This window comes from Capsicum annuum, chromosome 12 (assembly GCF_002878395.1).
Source record: "Capsicum annuum cultivar UCD-10X-F1 chromosome 12, UCD10Xv1.1, whole genome shotgun sequence".
NCBI classification, from domain to species: Eukaryota; Viridiplantae; Streptophyta; class Magnoliopsida; order Solanales; family Solanaceae; genus Capsicum; species Capsicum annuum.
In genome coordinates this window covers 225,752,182-225,775,070 of record NC_061122.1, presented here as the reverse complement: position 1 = coordinate 225,775,070, position 22,889 = coordinate 225,752,182, and the positions used below count along the sequence as shown (strand labels likewise).

The window sequence follows — 22,889 nt, the reverse complement described above, 5'->3', positions numbered from 1 at the left end:
CACTATGTGGGAATATATTGGGTTTTTTGTTGTTGTTGGCGGATCCATAAGGTGACTGTTAAATATTGCGTGTCCTCTCTAGTACTATACTGTACAGTATAATACCACCATACCATACAGTACCGTACATTATGAAGTCATGGAATCACCATCCAAATAAAGTGCTAGTTGAGTTCCATGGTTGCCAATTTTGTATGCGACTGTAGCAATATTGAATTTCTGTTTTTAGATTACATTATATAACAAAGTTGTCAATTAATAATAGAATATCAATTACCTTCTAAAATCTCTTTAAAAATAGTTTTTTCCTAATTTACTCATTCATAATCCAAAGATCAGAAATCAAATTTCAAGTGAAATAAAATATCATCCAGATTATTTGGTGTGAATCATTGGAAAAAAATTCATTGAAATATAGATTTACAAATTTTGATTGCAACACAACTTATTCCCTACAAAAAAAATTGACACCACGCTTTTTGAAATATGAAAGGCGATAATTTTCTTTTTCAATATGAAGGAAGATAAACATCACAAGCAATTTTTTCGCAAAAAAAAAATAAAAAAAAATTATATGAAACAGCGAAAAACTTAAGTTAATCGATATATATTTGATAGTGACAGTAGTATCGAGTATAGCATGGAAATGTATATTTTAGAATATTGTGAATAATATTCATGGTCAAACACGACAACTAAAAAAAAAAAAGGTAAGAAACGAAGTATTTAACAATGATCGTAAGTGTTCGGTTTTAACAAACTTGCAGCTCAAGTAATATACTTAAAAGACGTTAACTTTCTATCCAAATTCAATGTAATTTAGGAATACTTTTCCCAGTTATATAAGAATTAAATAATTAATTAAGGCAGCAGGAGAAAACTATATAAGTATATTACGTTTCATGCACCTTCACAACACAATCATAACTATCTTGGAAAAAAAAAAATATTGCAGTCTTTCCCTTTTTCTAGACAAATTTTTAACATAATTCATATAAACAATCAGATAAAATATCTTCCTTCTTCTAACTTTCTTCATTGGATATGGTATTTTAGATGGTGTCTTATTCATATAGTTTCAGGCTTTTCGATAACTGTTATCATATGTTGTTTGTTATATTTAGCTGATCGTGCTAATGTTATTATTCCTTGCATATATGTTTGTTTACTATATTTAGCTGATTGCACTAATGTTATTGTTCCTTGCATTTATGTGTTGTATATATTGCTTTGCATGTTTGTTTCGTATTACTTTTCTATTAGTTGTTTTGTTTTCTTCACCGTCATTTTTTTCTTTTTTTTTCCCAATTTTGTTTATAGACTATATAAGTATTATGCTTGTAGTCCTCAAAATCCCTTTTTGTCAAAATTTTAATACAAATGCGTATAAACAACCATATTTGTGTTTTGATTGAAAAACGATATAATTTATCCAAACATTGCATCGATTAAAACAATATAGTACGATATAATATAATGTACAGTACCATATGATACATTATGAAATGATACGTAACAGATTATCCAAACAATTGGTGCTTGAGTTCTCGATGTATATACAATCTATCCTTACATTGCATCGATTGAAACAATACAGTATGATACGATATACAATATGATATGTTATGAAACGATTATGAAACAATTGGTGTAAACTAGTGATTTTTCTATAGTTGGGTATTGTGGGGTTTGACGTTGTTGGTTTTCTACTTGAGATATTATTGGTGTTCAGGTAGAACGCCAGAAAAAGGAAACAATTGATAGTTGAGATATGTTTTGAATTTTGATAAATAATTGGTGATACTGATCATAAATTCTTAATTAAAAAATTGTCAACTCTTTAGAAGTCCTAATGATACTCAAATAATACTTAAAGAAAGTATTTGTATCGTTAATTTTCTGTCCTAAGTAGTTTAGGAATATCTTTTCCAATTCAATTTAGACTAGAATTAAGGGGACAGATCACAGAAGAAGGAAATTAAACTATATAAGTATTGTTTGCACCTTCACAACACAATCATAAATTCTTGGAAAAATAAGTTGCAATTTTTAGAAGTCCCTTTTTCTAGTCAATTTTTTTTAACATATTTCATATAAACAATTATCAGGTAAAATCTCTTGTATTTTATGTGTGTAGTTGCTGGATTCTTGTTTCTGTTTGTTTTAGTTCATATGGGTGTTTGAGTTCTTGATGATTCATTGGTGTTAATGTAGTGGTTTTTTTATATAGTTAGGTGTTGTGGAGTTTGATGTTCTTGTTTTTTTACTATTGTAAGCTTTTTGTGTTTTCGAGTTACATACCTAAACTATCATGTGCGAGTTTTGTACCTGAAACACACCTCAATTATCAGATGTTTAATTGATAGTTGTGGTGTGTTTTGATGAATAATCGGTGATTAAGGTCGGAGCTACATGTGCTCCAGGGATCCGAACCCCCTTCGACGGAAAATTATAATGTTTTTATACTATTTTTATACAATTAAAAATATTTTTATGCATATATAGTAGATGTTAAACCTCTTTCGTCTAGTTCGTATATTTAGTTCTCAACCCCCTCAATGAAAATCCTGTCTCCGCCACAACCACTGTCGGTGATAGTTCAGGTATGGAACTCAACTCGCACACCTAATAGTTGAGGTATGAAACTTGAAAACAGGATACTTTAGGCGCGTTTTTGACTTTTAGGTAGTGATTTTTCAGACAGTTTTGAGTATTGTGGATTGTTTTTTTTCATGTATTACTGCAGTTATGGCAGGAGAAGGTTCTAAGTTTGATGTTCTTCAATTCGATGCGAAAATGACAGAGCTGTAAGTTATCTGTTATCTCTCCCTCTAGCTGTTGTTTCAGTTTATTGATCATCACTTTCTGCTGATATTTGGTCTGTAGCTTTTACCATTGATTTGATTGACTTTTGTGGTTGTTTGATATGCCAAAAACAGGCTTGGTGCTGAACAAAAGGAGTTCTTCACATCATATGATGAGGTTTATGAGAGTTTTGATGCCATGGGGTTGCAAGAAAACCTTCTGAGGGGCATCTATGCATATGGTAAATTGACATCTCCTAGTAATTCTTGTTTTCTTACCTCCGTTCCGGTAACTGGTAAAGTTGTTGCCATGTGAGCAGGAGGTCACGGGTTCAAGCCTTGGAAACAGCCCCTTGCATAAATGTAAGGTGAGGCTACGTACAATAGATCCTTGTGGTCGGGCCCTTCCCCGGACTCTATGCTTAGCGTGAGCTTAGTGCTTACAGGTTGCTGAATATTGATTCTGAATTTGTTGAAGGTTTTGAGAGGCCATCTGCTATACAGCAAAGGGGCATTGTTCCGTTTTGCAAGGGCCTTGACGTTATCCAACAGGCACAATCTGGTACTGGAAAGACGGCAACTTTCTGCTCTGGTGTTCTCCAGCAGCTTGATTGCAGTATACTTGAATGTCAGGCTTTGGTTCTTGCACCAACACGCGAGCTAGCACAACAGATTGAGAAGGTTATGAGAGCACTCGGTGGCTATCTTGGTGTGAAGATTCATGCTTGTGTTGGGGGTACCAGTGTCCGCGAGGATAAGCAGATCCTTCAGAGCGGTGTTCATGTCGTGGTTGGTACACCAGGACGTGTCTTTGACATGTTGCGCAGGCAGTATCTTCGCTCTGAACACATCAAGATGTTTGTTTTGGATGAAGCTGACGAAATGCTCTCTAGAGGTTTCAAGGATCAGGTTGCCCTTTTACGTTGCTCTTCTGTTTTCTTACTCAACGATGCTTCTCTGTGTTCGAAGGTTCATTAACATATTTACACGATTTTTGTTTTCCAGATTTACGATATATTCCAGCTTTTGCCACCAAAAATCCAAGTGGGAATTTTCTCGGCGACTATGTCACCAGAGGCTCTTGAGATAACTAGAAAGTTCATGAACAAGCCCGTGAGGATTCTTGTGAAGCGCGATGAGCTCACACTTGAAGGTATTAAGCAATTCTATGTCAATGTGGATAAGGAGGAGTGGAAGCTTGAAACACTTTGTGATCTTTACGAGACTTTGGCCATCACCCAGAGTGTCATCTTTGTTAACACTAGGCGTAAGGTTGATTGGCTCGCGGATAAAATGCATAGCCATAATCACACAGTATCTGCAATTCATGGAGACATGGATCAGAACACGAGAGATATCATTATGAGGGAGTTCCGATCTTGCTCATCTCGTGTGCTCATCACAACCGATCTCCTTGCTCGTGGTATTGATGTCCAACAAGTCTCCCTTGTTATCAACTACGACCTCCCAACTCAACCAGAAAACTACCTGCATCGTATTGGTCGTAGTGGAAGATTTGGAAGGAAGGGTGTTGCTATCAACTTTGTCACCAAGGACGACGAAAGGATGCTTTTCGACATTCAAAAGTTTTATAATCTGCTAATTGAGGAGCTCCCAGCCAATGTTGCTGATTTCCTTTGATCTCCTTAGATTTTTTTGCTGTTTTTACACACAACAACAACAACAACAAACCCAGTGTATTCCCACCTAGTGGGGTCTGGGGGGTAAGATGTACGCAGTCCATACCTCTACCTCTAAAGAAGTAGAAAGGCTGTTTCCGATAGACCCCCGGCTCAAGGCACGAGATACCAGCTGTTTTTACACACACACATATTTATGTTTTTATTTCCTTATTGTGAAAATACTAAATTTACTTTAATGTATTGAGTAAATGATGTTGCATCCCACAAGTACAACTATCGGTGACTATGTCCACCAAGATTCGAACATATGGAAAGACATCTTCTAGCATTTTCACTTCCGCTGAATTTAAACCGGAGACCTCGTGATTCTCAACCAATCTCATTGATCATTAGGCCATACTGTTGGGTTCGAAATCGAGAGGGCGTCATGCGAAAGCTATTAGTTGCAAACTATTGAGACGATAAATCAGACGAAAAGAAAAACGTACTAAAAACATGATGATTATATAGTTTGGCCAATTAGCCTACATACAAAAAACTAATATAAAAGAAAACATAAAACTATTAGAGAGAAAACCTCTCCCTAAACAAAACTCTTTAAATGACTACATTGTGGAAAATCTCTCCATAAACAAAACTCTTTAAACGACTACATTGTGGATGCTATTGTGTTATGGTATGAGAAAATCTCTCCATAAACAAAACTCTTTAAACGACTACATTGTGGATGCTATTGTGTTATGGTATGAGAAAATCTCTCTTCTATTTATAGATGTCCAACACCTTTCCTCCAAGAAAAAGGTTAGCCAAATATGAAAAAGAATTATATTTTTTTCTTTCAGGAAAACCTCTAAGAAAAAGGTTAGCCAAATATAGAAAAGAATTATATTTTTTCTTTTAGGAAAAGTAAAAGTAACTATGGTAACTTTTATTTACTTATAAGAAAAACTAAAACTTAAATATAGTAAGAAAATTAAGGCAAAAACCCTAACAAATCTCCCCTTTTTGGCTTGGTTTTCTTCAAAATATTCTTGATCCTCTTTCTTCTTGTGCATGATCTTCGTTCTTCATATATTACTGCTGTTTGACATGTTTAAAAATGGAGCTTTTGGGGTTAAAAAATATATTAGCCCTTTTCGGGTTAAAAATATTGGAGCCTTTTGCAGGATTAAAAGCGAGTTTTATTTTCAAGTATGTGACAGCACGATTGTTGAAAATATGATTGACAATTATCTCCACATGTAGCTTTTGGACATATATCTTCATTATCATCAAATTGGTTGTAGCTTGATTTTGAAACCGCTTTGAACCTGTTTAATCTCGTCTCACCACACAATTGGACAATTGAACCGTAAGCTCTGATACCACTTGTTGGGTTCGAAATCGAGAGGGCTTCATGCGAAAGCTATTAGTTGCAAACTATTGAGACGATAAATCAGACGAAAAGAAAAACATACTAAAAACATGATGATTATATAATTTGGCCAATTGGCCTACATATAAAAACCTAATATAAAGAGATAAAATCTCTCTCTAAACAAAACTCTTTAAACGACTACATTGTGGATGCTATTGTGTTATGGTATGAGTAGATGTCCAAAATCTTTTCTCCAAGAAAAAGGTTAGTCAAATATGAAAAAAAATTATATTTTTTCTTTCAGGAAAAATAAAAGTAATTATGGTAATTTTATTTTCCTTCTAAGAAAAAGTAAAACTTAAATATAGTAAAAAAATCAGAACAAAAACTCTTTAACATATACTTGGGTGCATCTGCTTTCTCTGTTGTTTTCTTCCAAATAGATTAATTAGTTGTATCATTCATGACTCTTCCTTGTGTCTGTGTTCTTGTATACATATGCTTCGAAGTACAAAAGTATCGCGAAGTGTATGTTGAATCCTCGATTTTTTTTTATTTTTTTTTTGAGGAATCTTGGTGCGATATCATTTTTAGAGGGTCCTAACATATATCTTAGGTTGGTGCACCATCATCCGCCCATTTTTTTAACCTGTCCAAATTTAGGACAACTCGCCAATTTGATACACCCCTAGACAATTTAACATACGTCTCCAAGTTGATGAGGCATCACCTAAATTAATATACTAATGTGGGGAGTTTTGGAGTAACTGGTGAAACTGTTGTCATGTGGTCAGGAGGTCACAGGTTCAAGCCTTGAAAACAGTTTCTAGCAAAAATGCAAGGTAAAGGCTGCATACAATACACCCTTGTGGTGAAGCCTTTCCTCGGACCCTGCATATAGCGGAAGTTTCAGTGCATCAGGCTGTCCTATTATCACAACAACAACATATCCGGTGAAATCTCATCGGGTACAAAAAAATTAGTTTAAAAATAAAGTTCCACATTAGACATATTTAAAGAAAGTTGAGTTTTGGTCACGAAAGGGTGTTAAACTTAGTCACATGATCCTTGAACATACAGCTTTGCTTTGTTGATTTTTCTTTTCGGTATTCGGCAGTGGAGGAATCAGAATTTTCATTGAGGGAATTTAGAAGTAAATATATGGACTAATCGAAGGGGGTTCAACATCTACTATATATACATAAAAATATTTTTGATCATGTAAAAATAGTATAATTTTCCGACGAAGGGGTTTCGGATGAACCCCGCTTTATATTTCAGTTTATTTAATTCAAATTCACGTCACATAAAGCTACTAATCTTTGCTAAAAAAAATATATTCACATAGCTTAAACTCGAAACTTCTGATTAAAAACCAAAATTCAACTATTTGAGTTAATTTCTTAGACCGTCACTCAACTAGCATCTTTTTTATCTTAGATAGTCGTTCGAATTTGTTTTGAAACACACAAGTCACTGATAAAGTTACTCGACTTTATTTTGTAACAAAAAATCACTTGATTATCATCGTTTCATCCGCAAAGTCATTCATGCTTCGTGCACGGGATTGTCCATAAAGCTCTAATAAATACTAAAGCCAAACAACCCATCCCCCACATAGCATCTACTTGTATAGTTGTATTTTCTCTCCCTATTTCCCAAAGTTGCCAATTTTTCTCCATTTTCAATCAATCAAATTTGTGAAAAAATTTAATATGGATGGTGATGGTCAATTAGTTCCACAAGGACTAACAAAAGAAGAATTTGCTCAATTGGAGCCATTGATTAGAAATTATCATACATTTGAGGATTTACCAAACACTTGTACTTCTCTCATAACGCAACGAATCGATGCGCCCGCCGACGTCGTTTGGCCTTTCGTACGACGTTTTGATAATCCCGAAAAGTACAAGCACTTCATCAAAAGCTGCAAGATCGTGTCAGGTGTGTGATTGTTTCATCTATAAAGTTAAATTGCAATGAAAAGCATATTTCTACGCTTAATTATATTATACATTACTATGGCTCTCATATATGTGCGTCTGATTCTTTTTCATTGATAAAACATGGAAATATATTCTTCTTTTTGTTCTACAATCTTATATGTTATGTCAACAACAAATACAATTTTGTGTATATGCAACAAAAAAAAAAAAAGTTTATATCTTACTTGTATAATATAATATTTTCGACAAAGGAGATTCAATTTCTGGCATGTCCACTTAATTAGTTTCATCCTTGTTACTCCCCGCATGATCTTCAAATATCGATCCTGCTTATCCAAAAAAGAAAAAAAAAAAGTTTTGATCTTATTTGTATAGTAGAATTTTTTCGATGAAGGAGATTCAATTCTTCATATATCGACTTAATTAGCTAAACAACCCTTGTTACTCTCCGCATGATATATATATATATATATATATATATATATATTGATCTTGCTTACCAAAAAAAGAAGTTTTTATCTTATTTGTATAATAGAATTTTTTCGATGAAGGAGATTCAATTCCTGATATATATATTCACTCAATTAACCACACCCTTGTTACTCCCCGCATGAATCATATATGGTGCATATATTTCTTTAAATATCGATCCTACTTCTCAAAAAAAATGTTTTTTATCTTATTTCTATAATATAATTTTTTTCAATGAAGGAGATTCAATTCCTCATATGTTCACTCAATTAACTAAACAACCCTTGTTACTCCCCGCATGATCATATATATATATAGTACATGTATATCTTCATATATCGATCATTCTTACCAAAAAAAAAAAAAAAAGTCAATTCCTCATATATTCACTTAATTAACTACACCCTTGTTACTCCGTGCATGATCATATATGGTGCGTATATATCTTCAAATATCGACTCTCTTGTTACTTCCCGCATGACCATATATGGTGCGTATATGTATCTTTAAATATTGACTCTGTTGTTACTCCGCGCATGATCATATATGGTGCGTATAAATATCTTTAAATATTGATTCCCTTGTTACTCTGCACATGATCATATATGGTGCGTATATATCTTCAAATATCGACTCTCTTGTTACTCCCCGCATGACCATCAGTGGCGGAGCCAGACTTTTCGTTAAGGGTGTTCATATTTTTCCTTGGGCAAAGAACTGTTTAAAAAACAAAGAAAATAAAGCACTGTTCCACCTATCAAGGTTCGAACCCAAATTGTTGATGCGGAAATGCACACTCTTGACCACTGGACTATGCTTCTCTAGCTTGTCAAGGGCGTGCAACAACATGTATATAACCATAAATATCTATATTTAACCTATATACTAGAAAAAAAATTCCGACGAAGGGTGTTCATCTGACCACCCTTCGTTGGCTGTGGCTCCGCCACTGATGACCATATATGGTGCGTATATATATCTTTAAATATTGACTCTCTTGTTACTCCGCGCATGATCCTATATGGTGCATACATATCTTTAAATATCGACTCCCTTGTTACTCCGCGCATGATCATATATGGTGCGTATACATATCTTTAAATATTGAGTCCCTCGTTATAATTATATTACTCCCCGCATGATCATATATGGTGCGTATATATCTTTAAATATCGACATAAACTACAGGTGATGGAGGGGTTGGAAGCATAAGAGAAGTCACAGTTGTATCAGGAATACCTGCATCTGCAAGTACAGAACGTCTAGAGATTTTAGATGATGAAAAACATATATTAAGTTTTCGAGTTGTAGGTGGTGAACACAGACTCACAAATTACAAATCAGTCACATCAGTGAATGAATTCAACAAAGATGGAAAAGTATACACAATTGTTTTGGAATCATACATTGTTGATATTCCACCAGGGAATACTGGTGAAGACACAAAAATGTTCACTGATACTGTTGTGAAATTGAATCTACAAAAACTTGCTTTAGTGGCAATGTCTGCATTGCATGGGCACGAATAATCGCGGTAAGAGGAGGATTCAGAATTTTAAATTTGATATATCGTACTAATAATTATGGTGTTTAGGGGCAAAATGCGCTTCCTTTACTTCTATCAGCATAGATATTGAATAAGATTGATAATCGTTATGTAAGTATAACTGTATGTACTTATGTAATCGTGTGTTCGATTTATTTTTTTTTAAATGTTTGCTGTAATTTTAGTGATTCTTGAAATGTATATCTATTTTTCATGTGTGAAATGTAACATTGCATCTGATTCAGAATTTAAATTTGATCGTACTAATAATTATGGTGTTTAGGGGCAAAATGTGCTTCCTTTACTTCCATCAGCATAGATATCGAATAAGATTGACAATCGTTATGTAATTGTAATTGCATGTACTTATGTAATCGTGTGTTCGATTTTTTTTAAAATTTTGTTGTAATTTTAGTGATTCTTAAAATATATATTAGTTTCTAACTCAAAATTCATAGTGGTGGCAATGGTCTATGAATCTGCACACACTTTACAATTTCAGGATTTTTACTTTCGAAATCATATTAAATATGTTGTTATTGTTGTTGTTTTTTAATAAAGAAAAAAGAAACTTTATATGAATGAAAAGCTGGCAAGCCTTATCAATGTATGTATATACTCCAACCTAAAAGGGGGAAAATTATTGTTGAACTACTCTATTACTTTTGAATAAATGAGGGGTGGGGTGGGGTGGGGGTGTTGAATAACAGATATACATAAATAGTAGTTTATCCACTGATTAAACTAAAAATAGTTCGTAGATATGTAATATAAATATAATTCATGTATAATATGTGTGGTGTATAATTTATATATATCGATTAAAAAAAAATTAAATAGTAAATATGTTCGACTATTTGTGGAAATATCCATTAAAAAGGAAGATAAACATTGGTGGTGTTACATTGAGACTTGTGACTGCGCCTTACAACATGTGATACCAAACTTGCTTTATTAGTCACTTATTGTCTTCTGGTTTAACAATGTTCAAATTTTCAAACTGCTTTTCCTTTTTTAATAATCGTAGTGTTCCGATCAGCTTGTGTGTACCTCGATTAATTCTATGAGATATCTGTCACATCTCACCAGAAATATATATTGAGTAACTCTATCCACCAAAACTACAATAGATGAGAAGGAATTACTTAATATTTTCAAATTTCTTTTAAAAAGAAAGACTTTGTTTAATTTCTTCAAATGCTTCTTTTTTATGTTTATAATAAAATTATACAACATCATATTTTAATAAAGGCACAATACATAAACATACCATTTAACTTGACCTCAGATCAAATCTATGACTTGCAACACTGAATGTGTACAAGTAAGCACTTAAACTTGTATGACGCTCGTGACAGATGGGGGCGCATGATGCAAAATTGTAAACTACACTTAAGTTCCACAAAAAAAGTTATTTCCATTGAGGGGCAAAAATTGAAGATCAGTAAAAAAAAAGGGGGCAAAGTATCAATAACCCTGAAAATAAAGGTATTACTCCTTCGGTCTATCAATAGTTGTTCACTATTAATTTGACACAAAGATTAAGAAATAATATTTAATAGGTGTAATTTTATCATACCACACTTTGAATATAATTAATTCAATGTTTTGAAAAATGTATTTGGTAATGAATGTAATTAATAACTAAGGGTAAAGTGGGTAGAAATGTGTAAATTATTCATTGATTTTTCAAATTAAATAAATATTGTTGGACATCTATTTTTAATAGCGAGTAAGAATTAATTGTTACTTTTGTTGGACTCTATAAGAGAAGTGTGAAAGGCAACCATTTTGATGACTATATTAACTGGATTTTCAATTGGCCTTAAAATAATTGGTAAAGTTGCTGTCATACAATCGGGAGATCGTGGATTCAAGCTTTAGAAAGAGCCTCCGACAGAATGCAAGGTAAGACTGCGTATGATAGATCCTTGTGGTCAGGCCCTTCCTTAAACCCTATACATAGCAGGAACTTTAATGTATCAGACTGCCCTTTTTTTATCCTGGATTTCACCACTTAGTTAAATTATCTCAAAAGAAATATGTTATACTTGTTAGGGTTTTTTCCCTGATTTTCTTACCAAAATTAAGTTTTACTTTTTCTTGAAAGGAAAATAAAAATAATATCATAATTACTTTTACTTTGCCTTGAAGGAAAATATTAAATTTTTCCATATTTGGCTAACCTTTTTCTTGGAGGAAAGGTTTTGGACATCTATAAATAGAAGACTCCCTTCTCATACCATAATATAGTAGCATCTACAATGCAGTCGTTTAAAGAGTTTTGTTTAGAGGGAGATATTCTCCCAATAAATTTTTAAATTTTTCAATATTATTTTTAATATGTAGATGATTTGATCAAATCATATTAATAACATAATTTTAGTATTTATTTTTCGTTGTCATCTGATTCATCGTCTATATGGTTTGCAAACTTTAAGCTTCCACATGACGCCCTCTCGATTTCGAATCCAACAAGTGGTATCAGAGCTTATGGTTCAAAGATCCAATGGTTCAATTGAGGATAGTTTAAGATCAAAGTTGCAACCAATTTGATGATAATGAAAATATATGCCCAAAAAAGCTACATGTGGAGAAAAATTTCAAACAAATGTTCAACAATTCTGCTGCTAATCCATCTTTAAAATCAAAATCAATTTTCAACCCATGTTTATGAGCTTCAATTTTCAACTCATACTTGTTTTAACGCTTGGGCTCCTTTCAACTCGTGCATTTATTTTTAATGCATGAGTTCCACTCTTAACCTGTGCTCACTTTCAATGCACAATGCTCCACTTTCAATCTTATCAACCCGGGCTTTTATTTTTAATTCATAGGACTCCAATTTTAACCCATATCAATTTTTAATCATGGTAAGCAGTAGTGATATATGAAGAATATGTGAAGAACGAAGATTATGCAAAAGAAGAAGGAGGATCATGAATATTTTACAGAAAATCAAGCCAAAAAAGAGAGATTTGTTAGGGTTTTTGCCTTGATTTTCTTACCAAAATTAAGTTTATTTATCATAATTACTTTTACTTTTCCTTGAAGAAAAACATAAAACTTTTCCATATTTGGCTAGACTCTTTCTTGGAGGAAAGGTTTTGGACATCTATAAATAGAAGACTCTTTTCCCATACCATAACATAGTAGCATCCACAATCAGTGGCGGATGTACATTTATTCTAGGGGGTTCATCCGAACCCCTTTCATCGGAAAATTATACTATTTTTACATGGTAAAATTTTTTTTTTATGTATAAATAATAGAGGCTGAACCCCCTTCGACTAGTCCGTATATGTATTACTGAACCCCCTCACTGAAAATCCTGGATCTGTCACTGTCCACAATGTAGTCATTTAAAGAGTTTTGTTTAGAGGGAGATTTTCTCCCAATAAGTTTTTAAGATTTTCAATAAAAATTTTAATATGTAGGTCATTTGACCAAATCATATTAATAAAATGTTTTTAGTATTTATTTTTCGTAGTCATCTGATTTATCGTCTATATGATTTGCAAACTTTAAGCTTCCGCATGACGCCCCTCGATTTCGAACCCAACAATATTTGATCTCTAAATTTGTATATTGTAGTCCTAGGTAGGCCATCACTTGTAAGAATGACATAATGCTACACAACCAAGGAAGCAATCAAGAAATTGCATTGATGCAAGTATTTGAAGATCTGTCACAAATATCTCCACTTTTCATTAAAAACATAGCATAAAAAATGACTAGGTCAAAGTTGAACAAAATTGTCAAGGGGAGAATAATTAAGGTCGCTAAGAGTTGCATGTACTATTAACTTTAACAGAAACTGAGTCGAGCCTTTTAGAAAAATGAGCCTAGGGCGAGCCGAGCTTCGAGCTGGCTCATCTCTTTGCCCAGCTCTAGCCCTAAGGGTAAGTTCGCCTCCACTTCTAATAATGTTGCACAATAGCTCAAGTAGGAATATTTATTGCATCCAAGAATTTTCTCTAAAATTACTTCTAGGATTATCTACTCATAATATATATCAGAGTGTTTTAAAACTAAGCTAAAAGAGAATAATATAAGTAAGAAAATAGATAAGACATTAGAGACAATAGAAGAGAATTCTTTTATCCATCCAAATAGCAAGTGTATTAAGTCGATACAATATGGACTCTTATGCCTCTATTTTTCAGTATTATATAGATGCATATAAAGGGTTGTCATAAACATTACATTAAAGAGTAAGATAATGGAGGAGGTGGAAGACGTAGAATTTAGGGTTTGAGATCATGGAGGAGGTGGAAGAAGTAGCATTTAGGGTTTGAGATCATGGAGGAGCTGGTGGAACATAATCAAAATAGTGGTGGGACAGTGGCGGAGTCGAGATTTTCATTAAGGGGGTTCAGAAGTATATATACGAATTAGTCGAAGGGGGTTCAACATCTACTATATATGCATAAAAAATATTTTTAATCATGTAAAAATAGTATAAAAATAATATAATTTTCCATAGAAAGAGGGGTGGGGGGTCGGATGAACCTACTGAAGTAAAGGTGGCTTCGCCACTGTGGTGGAGAAATGGAGGAATTAAATTAAGTGGACATCCACATAAATAATACATTTTATAACACGGAGACATATATCATTGTGTGCTACTCTCGTATATAGTTGGTATCTGTTGTAAATAAATATTCTGAAATATACTAAAACGAAAGAAGGGGAGAGAGACCTACAGAATTAAGAGAAGATTTTATTTTCTTCTACTTTGGTGTGTCTTACAATGTAGCATATAATGCCTTTTATAGGCAAGAGTATGTGAAATAAGTGTACTATATGAAAATACATAAACTTTACATCCTACAATAGTATGTGTAGAATATGTAGTATGTGAAGTTACAATAGTGTAGTATATGAACATCCACCAAATACATTATTTACAATACCCCCCCCCCCCTGGATGTTCAAGTAAAAGAGAAATTCTAAAGGAAATAAGATGTACAATAGCAGTTTGTAATACGCCTTGTTTGCTGCTTCATTAAAAACCTTACCAGGAAAATCCAGTGGGATAAAACCTTGGTTAAGAAAAAAAGAGTGCAGCGCGTATGTAATTCCCCTGATAAAAACATCACTTAATATCTAGGAGACGGCGCATCCCAATCTTGTATCTCAACTTCTCAAAGGTTGATGTTAGCAATGCTTTAGTGAACATATCTGCTAGATTATCGCTTGAACGAATTTGTTGAACATCTATTTCACCTTTCTTCTCAAGATCATGAGTGAAAAAGAATTTTGGTGAAATGTGTTTTGATCTGTCTCTTTTAATATAACCTCCCTTCAACTGAGCTATACATGCAGCATTATCTTCATACAATGTAGTTGGAATATCCTTATTCAAAGGAAATTTGCACATTTCCTTAATATGTTGAGTCATTGATCTCAACCAAACACACCCCCGACTTGCTTAATGAATGGAAATGATTTCTGCATGATTTGAAAAAGTTGCAGCTAATGTTTGCTTCATTGAACGCCATGATATAGTTGTGCCACCATATATAAATAAATAACTCGTCTGAGACCAAGCCATATGTGGATCAGATAAATATTCTACATTTGCATAACTAATCATTTCTGACTTGGATTCATTTGAATAAAATAATCTCAATTCAATGATTCCCTAAAGATATCTGAGTATATGCTTGACACTATTCCAATGTCTTTTAGTTGGGGAAGAGTTGAATCTTGCCAATAAACTTACCGCAAAATAAATATCTGATTGAGTATTATTGGCAAAATACATTAGTGCCCCGATTGCACTAAGATATGGCGTTTCATCAATAAGAAGCTTTTCATCATTTTCTTGAGGTCGAAATAAATCTTTGTTTATATCAAGTGATCTCACAATCATTGGGGTACTCAATGGATGTGATTTATCCATGTAAAATTGCTTTAAAAAATTTTCAGTGTATGTTGATTGATAGACAAAAATTTCATTTGTCAAATGCTCAATCTGTAGGCCGAGATAAAATTTTGTCTTTCCCAGATCTTTCATTTCAAATTCTTTCTTCAAACGTTCAACAACTTTTGAAAGCTCTTTGGGAGTGCCAATGATATTCAAGTCATCAACATAAATAACTATTATAGCAAATTTAGATCTAGACCTTCTTATAAAAATACAAGGGCAAATAGGATCATTTTTGTACCCTTCTTTTAGAAAATATTCGCTAAGACGATTATACCACATCCACCCTGATTGCTTCAATTCATATAAGAATTTCTGAAGCTTTATTGAGAAAGTTTCTTGCAAATTTTTATATGCTTTAGGTACTTTGAAGGCCTCTGAAATTTTCATAAAAATATCGTTGTCCAATGAGCCATACAAATAGGTCGTGCAATATCTATTGGGCGCATAACAAACTTTTCATGAACTGTCAGATTTATTATATATCTGAAGGTAATTCTGTAATGACCCGAGACTATCCCTTAGTCGTTACATGGTGCTTACGATCTTGAGGAACCACAAGCTAACCCATGAGTTGATACCTGCTGTGAGCACTGAATAATATAATCATGAATTTGTGGAAGGATAACTGAAGTGCCATAAGGTTTTAAATATCTGAATTCAAACTGAAATATAAATCTAGGAAAAACGACCGTCTGAATCTAATAAAGTACTGATAAACTGAACAACTAACTGTAATGTCTGAATAGCCTCTAAGACTGACTGACTGAGAGTTGATAGGCCAAGCCCCCAACTAACTCTAATGACTACTGAAATAAAGACATGAAATAAGATAGTCTGTCCTCGGGTGATGAGGACTCACCACTGCTACTGTACTACTGAGAATCTGAGGGACTAAGTGCGATCCGAGAACTGAGCGTCAGCACCTATGATATGAGACATCATAGTGCAAAAGAAAGATATGCGATCAGTACTTTTAGGGGTAGTTTGGTAGAGTGTATAAAAATAATACAAAATATGGTGTATTAGTAATGCTTGTGTTAGTTATGCTTGTATTTTTCTTAAGCAGTGTTTGGTTCAATGTATTAAAAAAACATGAATTACATAATTTCTAAAAAAAATTATTTTTTTTTACATAATACCTTCAATATATATGTTGGAAAGGATGCAGAATTTTTTTTAGGGGTAATAGGGTCTTTAAGCATGTTAATGCATGCATTAGATCCATTGCATTACTAATGTCATGGATTTTGAGGTATTAGTAATACACATCTTAATACACAATAGAGTGTATAACTAATGCTTGCATCATAGGGTAAAAAGGTATACCAAACAAGGTACTACTAATACACATTAAACTAATGCATGCATTAACATTTCAATACACTCTTCCAAACGACCCCTGAATGTACTGGTATGCTAATGAGGAGGCTAACATGCAAGGTTTCATGAATAGGAGTAATGATCAATCTGAATATACATGTAAAGTATGGAATACTAAATAGAGAACATGAAGTCTGTAGATACTGAACATACATGAAAGTCTGTAAAATACTGAAAATACATGAAAATATGTAGACACTGAGGATGCATTACCAAGCATATGATATGAACTGGATGAAATCTGCAAACTGAAATACTAAAAATAACTTAAATTTGTGTGCTTTGATCAATCAATACTAAGACTGAAAAACTGAACTGGAACTGTGACTGATACTGTATCTGAGACTGTGGGAGGTATTATCTAACTGACATTCCCCAATCTGAGCTAATCGGGGTTCAACATGTAACCCCAGTTGGAAGGGTGTTAATACCATGCCACGGGTACTAACGTTAGCTATGTGGATCCACTAAACTGATATCATGTCCAAAGGACTAAGGGTGTCAAGCCTAAACTGATGGATGACCCTTGCGAGATAGTCAAGCCTAATCTGATGGGTGACTACCTATATCCTACGCTGGCTACGTAGTTCTGAAGTATAGGGACTGCTACTAACGACTCTGCCTATCTGACGAGAAAGCCACCATCCCTATCCTCGTTCGGTGCTAAATCCTACTTCCAACTGAATGACACTGACTATTCTGAGTTTAACTGACTGTTCAGATAATGCTCATGATATAATCTGAAGTTACTCTGAAGATACTGAGACAACATTAAGTAAACAACTACGATTTCGAGTATTCAATACCCCCAGGACTCAAAACAATAGTAGTAGCATGACACTAAAACATTGAAGGACATAGCATGAAGACTCTTATTAAATAATTTCTCTTGTAGGCATTTTATCAAACACTTATAGTTCATGGTTTAAAATAATCTTAGAATTGCTAAAGGACTGGCATAATTGACATGAAATTATATGGGAAATACTAAGTCATGATTTAATTCAACAAATGATAACACTAAAACATGAGGAATCGAATAACAACAATAACTTCATTAAAACATGGTATTAACTCAAAGTTCATGAAGATTAATAGATGAAATCATGATTTAAAATCAAATAACTTAAAAGATCATAACTTTATAATTAAAAAGGTTACTTGAGCTCCATGGATGAAAGGAATCCATGGATGAACATCAACATACCTTAACGGATGAATTTCTTTAAGTTCTTGGGTGAATTCTTGAGATTGCTCTTGGTTTCTTGAAAGCTAAGGTTTGTAATTTAGAGAGAAAGCTCCTGAATTTTAGGGGAAATTAATAAAGAATAAACTTCTAAAATGTTTTTAAGGCTTAAGTATTCCATCTGGGCAGATTAAAAGAATGGGATAAGACTGTTTTAACCCTGGATGAAATATTAGATTTTCGTAAAAATTTTCCAATTTGGGTCCCTGGCGTGACGCGGTGCTATCGCGCCGTGTCACTGGAAACTGACAACTGAGAAACTGGTTTGTGGCGCAACGCAGGGAAATCGCGGTCCTTCACTGATTGGGACCTAGAAGTTCTCCACAACGCGGTGTCATCTCGTTGCAACACTGAAAAATGCCAAATTGGCTTATGGCACAAGGCGCCAACATCACGATACCTCACTGTAAATTGAAAATTGTTATTTTGACTCTCTCCACGATGCGCTAATGGGTAAAATGACGGTGTTTAACGATTGAAACTTAAAATTGCCATAACTTCTTACCCATTTATCGGATTTGGGCGAATTTTATATCATTAGAAAGCTAATTCAATTTCCTATGCAATGGCAGGATCTAAACTGAAAAATAATGAGTGTTTTAAAAATTTCATGTATGAATACTCATGCACTGGGACTTAGATTATTCTAAGAAAATACGAGGTGTTACAATATCTTCCTCTTGGGATCATTCATCCCCGAATGAAACTAGTTAAACTGAGAAAAACAGATGGACTAAGCTTTCACACTAAATATGCATGTCTGATGCATGGAATGCATGACTGAACTGATTCATAAATGCACTACTGACATAAACATGATGTTCAACTGAAACTGAGCATGATAGAGAAAATCTTAAGAAGATTTGGTACCTTACACTAAATTTAGATCCACGGAGAAGAGATGAGGGTACTTAGTCTGCTTATCTGTCTCTGCTTCCCAAGTGGCTCCCTCAATAGACTCATTCCACCAAAGAACTTTGACTAGTGGAACTTCTTTGTTCCTTAGTCTACGAACTTGATGATCAGGAATTTTGACTGAAACTTCCTCAAAGGAAAAACTATTCTGAATATCTACACTTTATAAGGGAACAACTACAGTTGGATCACCAATACACCTTTTCAACAAAGAGACATGGAATATTGGGTGTACTGAGGCTAAATCTGAAGGCAACTCTAGCTCGTAAGCTACCTTTCCAAAACGACTGAGGATTCTGAAGGGACCAATATATCGGGGACTGAGTTTCCCTTTCTTGTTGAATCTCCCCAGTCCCTTCATGGGAGAGAGTTTCAAGAACACAAGATCACCGACCCCAAACTCGAGATCTTTTCTCCTTAAATCTGTATACGATTTCTGTTGGCTTTGGGCAGCCTTAAGTCTTTCTCTGATCAACTGAACCTTTTTCAAAGCATCAAACACTAAGTCAGGCCCTACTACTGCAGCCTCGCCTACTTCAAACCAATCAATTAGAGATCTACATCTTCTACCATGGAGAGCCTCAAATGGAGATATACGGATACTGGAATGATAGTTGTTATTGTATGTGAATTCAATCAAAGGCAAATAGACATCCCAAATACCTTTAAAATCAACAACGCATGCTCTCAGCATATCCTCGAGAGTCTGAATGGTCCTTTCTTCTTGACCGTCTGTCTAAGGGTAAAAGGTTGTACTGAGGTGGACTTGGGTACCAAGACCCTTTTGGAATGCTTTCCAGAAATGAGAGGTAAATTGGGTACCTCTATCTGAGATAATAGATAAAGAAACACTTTGAAACCTAATCAACTCTCTGAGATAGAGATTGGCATAGTCCTCTGCTAAGTAAGAGGTATGGGATGGCAAAAAATGAGCTATTTTCGTCAACCTATCTACAATAACCCAAATGGAATCATGCTGATGACGGGTACGAGGCAAACCTGTCACAAAGTCCATGTTCACTTCCTCATATTTCCACATAGAAATACTGAACTCCTGCATTGACCCACTAGGCTTTGGGTGCTCAATCTTAACTTGCTAACATGTAGAGCACTTAGCTACAAACTCAACAATTTCTCTCTTCATCCCACTCCACCAATAGATCTCCCGTAAATCGCGGTACATCTTAGTAGCCCCTGGATGAATAAAGTAACTCACACCATGCACTTCTGTAAGGATTTGTTGCCTCAACTTATCTACACCAGGAAAAACACAATCTACCCTAACAACGCAAAATACCATCTCCCCCTTGGGAGAAAATCTCCACTTTCTTATCCCTGATTGATTCTTTCAACTTAACTAGACTGGGATATCTATCTCACTTTTCCTTCACCTCAAAAACTAGAGATGACTCGGAGCTACTCTGCACCCATACACTACCTTATGCTGAATCGAGTAAACGGACACCTAGTCGGGCAAGCTGATGAACTTCCTAAGCTAACTGTTTTTTACCATCTTCAACATGAGCTACACTGCCCGTGGATAATCTACTAAGAGCATCATCCACTACATTGGCCTTGCCCGGATGATAAAGAACACTTATGTCATAATCCTTTAATAATTCTAACCATCTTCTCTAACGCAAGTTCAAATCTTTCTGAGAGAACACATACTGAAGGCTTTGGTGATCTGTGAACACATCTGCATGTACCTCATACAAGTAATGCCTCCAAATATTTAAGACAAACACTACAGCTGTTAGCTCAAGATCACGAGTCAGATAATTCTTTCATGAGGCTTAAGTTGTCTGGAGGCGTAGGCTATGACCTTACCTCCCTACATGAGGACACAACCTAAACCTACTCTGGATGTATTACTGTACACGACAAAACCATCTGAACTGTCTAGTAGAGCAATTGGGGCTGAGGTGAGTCGAGTCTTCAACTCCTGAAAACTCTTCTCACATGAATCTGACTACTAAAACTTAACTTTCTTCTGAGTTAATCTGGACATGGGGGATGCAATAGAAGAAAACCCTTTAAAAAATCAACGGTGATAGCCAGCTAAACCCAAGAAACTCCTGATATCTGATGGAGAGATGGGTCTAGGCCAGTTTCTTACCGCTTCGGTCTTTTGAGGATCAACTCTAATTCCATCACTGGAAATAATATGGCCAAGGAAAGCTACTGATCTTAGCCAGAATTCACACTTACTAAATTTTTTGAACAACTGATAAGCTCTAAGAGTCTGAAGCACTACTCTGAAGTGGTCTGCATGATCATTTTTGCTACGGGAGTAAACAAGGATGTCATCAATGAAGACAATGACAAACATGTCCAAGTACTGCTTGAACATTCGGTTCATCAAGTCCATGAAGGTTGTTGGGGCATTCGTGAGACCAAAGGACATGACTAGAAATTTGAAGTGATCATACCGAGTTCGAAATATTTTTAGAATATCACATTCTCTAACTCTAAGATAATGATAGCCTGATCTAAGGTCTATCTTGGAAAAGTAACTGGCACCCTGAATTTGGTCGAAAAAATCATCGATTCTAGGAAGTGGATATTTATTCTTGACTGTGACCTTGTTCAACTGACGGTAGTCTATGCACATTCTGAGAGAACCATCTTTCTTATGCATGAATAGAATAGGTGCGCCCCATGGATAGATGTTGGGTCTGATGAATCCCTTATCTAGGAGATACTTTAACTGTTCTTTCAACTCTTTGAGTTCAGCTGGAGCCATTCTGTATGGCAAAATAGATATAGGCTGAGTATTTGGGAGAAGGTCTATTCCGAAGTCGATTTTCCTTTTTGGAGGAACTCTGGGAAGATCTTCAGGAAACAGATCTGAGAATTCTTTTACTACTGGGACTGACTCAAGAGTAGGAGTTTCTGAGTTAGAGTCTTTGACTCGCACGAGATGGTAACTACACCCCTTCGATATCATCTTTCTGGCTCTAAGGTACGAAATCAACTGACCCCTAAGAGCTGTAGTACTACGCCTCCATTCAAGAACTGGTTTATTTGAAAACTGAAAATGAACTATTTTGTTTCTACAATCAACTGAGGCATAGCATGAGTGGAGCCAATCAATGCCGAGAATGACATCAAAATCCGTCATCTCTAACTCCACGAGATCAACTAAGGTAAAATTTTGAGATATTATGACCAGACAGTTCCTGTATACTTGCCTGGCTACAATGGAAACACCTACTGGGGTAGACACTGAAAAGGGCTCTGCTAGAGTTTCGGGACTGACTCCGAAATTGACAGTTATATATGAAGTTATAAAAGAAAGAGAAGCTCCAGGGTATAGTAAAGCATAAGCATGTAAGTGAAAGACTTGCAACGTTCCAATAACTACGTTAGGAGAATTTTTCTGATCTTGGCGGGACTGAAGAGCTTATAATCTATTCGGACGCTGACCACTGGCAGCACTGGAAGCGGTACCCTGCTGAGTTGAGCGGCCGGATGGAACTGACGACTGATGGGACTGGCCATGTTGGCACACATCCCTACCTTTCTGAGAAACTATCCGACACTCCCACATCCGATGGCCTGGCTTGCCGCACCCGAAGCATACATCACTACCCGCTCTACACTCACCCTGATGGTGTCTACCACATTTCTGACATAAAGGATT

At 34.9% G+C, this 22,889-nt stretch overlaps 2 protein-coding genes across 2 annotated transcripts; both read left to right on the top strand.

Annotated features, from left to right (window-relative positions):
- The first annotated feature begins 26 nt into the window (after positions 1–26).
- Positions 27–4,789, top strand: LOC107850316 (eukaryotic initiation factor 4A-2-like). The gene is made up of 4 exons (XM_047401235.1): positions 27–2,807; positions 2,940–3,046; positions 3,283–3,713; positions 3,810–4,789. Exons 1-4 carry the CDS (start codon positions 2,749–2,751, stop codon positions 4,443–4,445), a joined length of 1,233 nt encoding a protein of 410 aa, XP_047257191.1. The 5' UTR covers positions 27–2,748; the 3' UTR covers positions 4,446–4,789.
- Positions 4,790–7,353: 2,564 nt separating this feature from the next.
- Positions 7,354–10,058, top strand: LOC107849724 (abscisic acid receptor PYL2). The gene is made up of 2 exons (XM_016694285.2): positions 7,354–7,748; positions 9,410–10,058. Exons 1-2 carry the CDS (start codon positions 7,520–7,522, stop codon positions 9,748–9,750), a joined length of 570 nt encoding a protein of 189 aa, XP_016549771.1. The 5' UTR covers positions 7,354–7,519; the 3' UTR covers positions 9,751–10,058.
- The last annotated feature ends 12,831 nt before the right edge of the window (positions 10,059–22,889 follow it).

Bases quoted from the DNA above. Each gene is read 5' to 3' on its own strand.
- LOC107849724 (XM_016694285.2), top strand. From the start codon at position 7,520: ATGGATGGTGATGGTCAATTAGTTCCACAAGGACTAACAAAAGAAGAA. The intron at 7,749-9,409 runs GTGTGTGATTGT...CATAAACTACAG, and splicing joins AAGCTGCAAGATCGTGTCAG to GTGATGGAGGGGTTGGAAGC.
- LOC107850316 (XM_047401235.1), top strand. From the start codon at position 2,749: ATGGCAGGAGAAGGTTCTAAGTTTGATGTTCTTCAATTCGATGCGAAA. The intron at 3,047-3,282 runs GTAAATTGACAT...AATTTGTTGAAG, and splicing joins GAGGGGCATCTATGCATATG to GTTTTGAGAGGCCATCTGCT. The intron at 3,714-3,809 runs GTTGCCCTTTTA...TTTGTTTTCCAG, and splicing joins CTAGAGGTTTCAAGGATCAG to ATTTACGATATATTCCAGCT.